The sequence below is a fragment of the Thalia democratica genome, chromosome 9, assembly GCF_965202585.1.
Source record: "Thalia democratica chromosome 9, ktThaDemo2.hap1.1, whole genome shotgun sequence".
Lineage (NCBI taxonomy): Eukaryota > Metazoa > Chordata > Thaliacea > Salpida > Salpidae > Thalia > Thalia democratica.
In genome coordinates, this window is record NC_139173.1 from 22,082,219 (window position 1) to 22,084,795 (window position 2,577).

General features: G+C 26.7%; 1 protein-coding gene across 1 annotated transcript; it reads left to right on the plus strand.

The window, feature by feature from the left end:
- Positions 1-2,205, plus strand: LOC145844918 (p53 and DNA damage-regulated protein 1-like). Its single transcript, XM_082952337.1, has 2 exons — positions 1-225; positions 2,026-2,205. Exons 1-2 carry the CDS (start codon positions 1-3, stop codon positions 2,203-2,205), a joined length of 405 nt encoding a protein of 134 aa, XP_082808463.1.
- The last annotated feature ends 372 nt before the right edge of the window (positions 2,206-2,577 follow it).

The window sequence follows — 2,577 nt, forward strand, 5'->3', positions numbered from 1 at the left end:
ATGGCAGCAAGAAAGCAGCAAATGGACGACCTGGTGCGCCAAAACAAAATGTACCAGGACATCAACAGGCTGGCCGAGCGGGTCGTGTCCACCAAGCATCACGTGATCAAGCTGTGCGAGATGGAGAATTCGAACCGGGAAGCTCTCAACGCCCTCAAGCGGAAGGAAAATTCCGATTGGAAGTGCTGGGTCAATATGGGAGGCATGTTTATTAAAATGAACAAGGTTTGATATAAATGAAAGTTTTATTTTTGTAAAAAAAATAATATATTTGAAATAACAAAGTTCTGCGAAAAAAATCCAACTGTTCAGAAGTCAAAGGCTGTTTTTTATTTTAATAACAAAAATTTTAAGTGAGCCATTCCAATTTGATGAAAATTGTTGTTGTTAAATAATAATTAGATGAAAATATATAACAGAATAAATTTCATAAATTTATTTAAGTACTTTCAAGTAGGACTCGTCAGAAATAGTTTCCTACTGAATTGGAATGAATACAAATTGAAATAAAGTTATACTGCAGTTTAAAGTTTTAAGATATAAAATGACGTAATAATCAAATGTTAAAAATTAAATAAGAGCTAATGCTAAACAAATTTGGTATACTAATAAAACTCGGTAGAATTAAAACAATCTAAATAAAGAAGCGATAATAATTTTAAATTAAAACTATGCTTAAAAATAAAGTTTAACAAGAAACTAATTACTTTAAAATTACTAATATAAGGATTTAAAAAGTCTAGTTTGGTAAACGAACTTTTTCTGCTTACATAAACTGGGCCTTAAAGATTGAATACATGAGGCTTCCAGAATATGCAATTGAAAAGAGTTCTCCGCTCTCACTAAGACTGAAAAAGACTGAGAGCGGAGAAAATGAAATGTATTCTGTTATATATTTTTAGTAAGTTATGCACCGGAAAAAAGCTGTTCAAGTAATTAGATAATATATGTTAAGAAAAATTGTTACTTAAATAGTTGTTTTTGTGAAAGAAACTAAAAATGTTATAGTCAGTAACTACGGTTTTTTGTTAATTAAAGTTATATACTTATTTTTACAAATTTCTGTTGCCCTGACATATTTCTAGTTATTTTAAGAAGCCTTAAGTTTTTATTATTTAAAATTGTCTATTATATACAATATTTTTTTCCTATATTTCTATAAAAAGACATGATGAATGATAAAATATAATAAATTTTTAAATTTTAGGCAGAACATTTGTTATAAATGCTTTATGATTTCAACACTATGTACCATAAACTAAGAACTTTGTAAAACTTATAATTTTTAATGAGAAGAAAAATGCACCAATCCACTAAAGTTTACTGTCATAAAACTAATTTTATAACTTGCAAATAAAACTTAGTAATTTTTTTTAGAATTTGTTAAAACTTATAGTTTTTTCAATGTTTAAAAAATTACTTTTAAAATTTTAATTAATAAAATTTAGTAAATAGAAATAATGACACATTGTTTATTTTTAACAATATTTTGTTTTTAAATACTTAATATTTTTATAGATAGCCTATTTTCTTCTATGTTTATCTATACTGTAAATATTTACTATCTATAATAAATATCTATAATAAATTTAATAATTGTTTTAAGAACTTTAAATAAAAAATAAAACTTAGTAAGCTTTGATACGATTTGGTCAAACTTATTATTTTTAAATATTTGAAAAAATGACTTTTGTAAAACTATTAAATAAAAATTAGAGAGGTGCAATAATGATAAATTGCTTATGTCTGACATTAGTTAATTTTTTTATTATACCGAATATATTTATAGATTGCCAGTTTTCTTGCATATTTATCTTTAGTATAAATATATACAAACTATTGTACACATCTAAAGTATAAATATATAAAAAATTATTATTGTAGCACTGCAAATTGTACAATTCTTTACTTTATTCCACTTTGAAATATCGAAATTCTCAAATATCATTATTTCCAAGTTAAAAAGTCAAAACTTCAAAAATCTCATTTTTTTAATAATTTGAAACAATATATTTTTACTCCAAGGATCAATGCAGAAACATGATCGAGGAAGATCAGGCGAGGTTGAGGGCGGGAATCGAGGAGGGGAGAAACTGCCAGCCGGACAAAGTGGCCGCGTTGAAGGATGCCGAGGGAGCGAGTCACGTGACCGCCTTCAACTTGAAACCGCTGTCGAGGCAGGAAGTGAAATGCGTCAAGTATTGAACTTTTTTGCTTCAGTCCTTCTTAGGTTAATTTTCCACTACAGCCCTGTTGATTGTAATTTGCTGCATTCCATTGTGTTAAAGTTTTGATTTTCCTTTAAATACATATATTGTGACAATTTTACTAAAACTTAGTTGATAAAAAAAACACTAGGCACGTAAGCAAATGTAGTTATTTCTTTTTAGATACAGATAGTTGTGATTGCTATATTAGTTAAGATAAATTAAATTTGAACATTATTTTTGCTTCGTTTTTTCTCTCCAAGTTTCACAATTTTTGTTTTATAATAAAAATTTATACTGCAAAAGAGAAAAAATGCTTTAATAACTAATTTCGTTGTTTTTAAAATAATGCAATAATAGAAGTTTACAC

Coding starts and splice junctions, on each gene's coding strand:
- LOC145844918 (XM_082952337.1), top strand. CDS start 1: ATGGCAGCAAGAAAGCAGCAAATGGACGACCTGGTGCGCCAAAACAAA. Junction 226..2,025: donor TGTTTATTAAAATGAACAAG/GTTTGATATAAA, acceptor TTTTACTCCAAG/GATCAATGCAGAAACATGAT.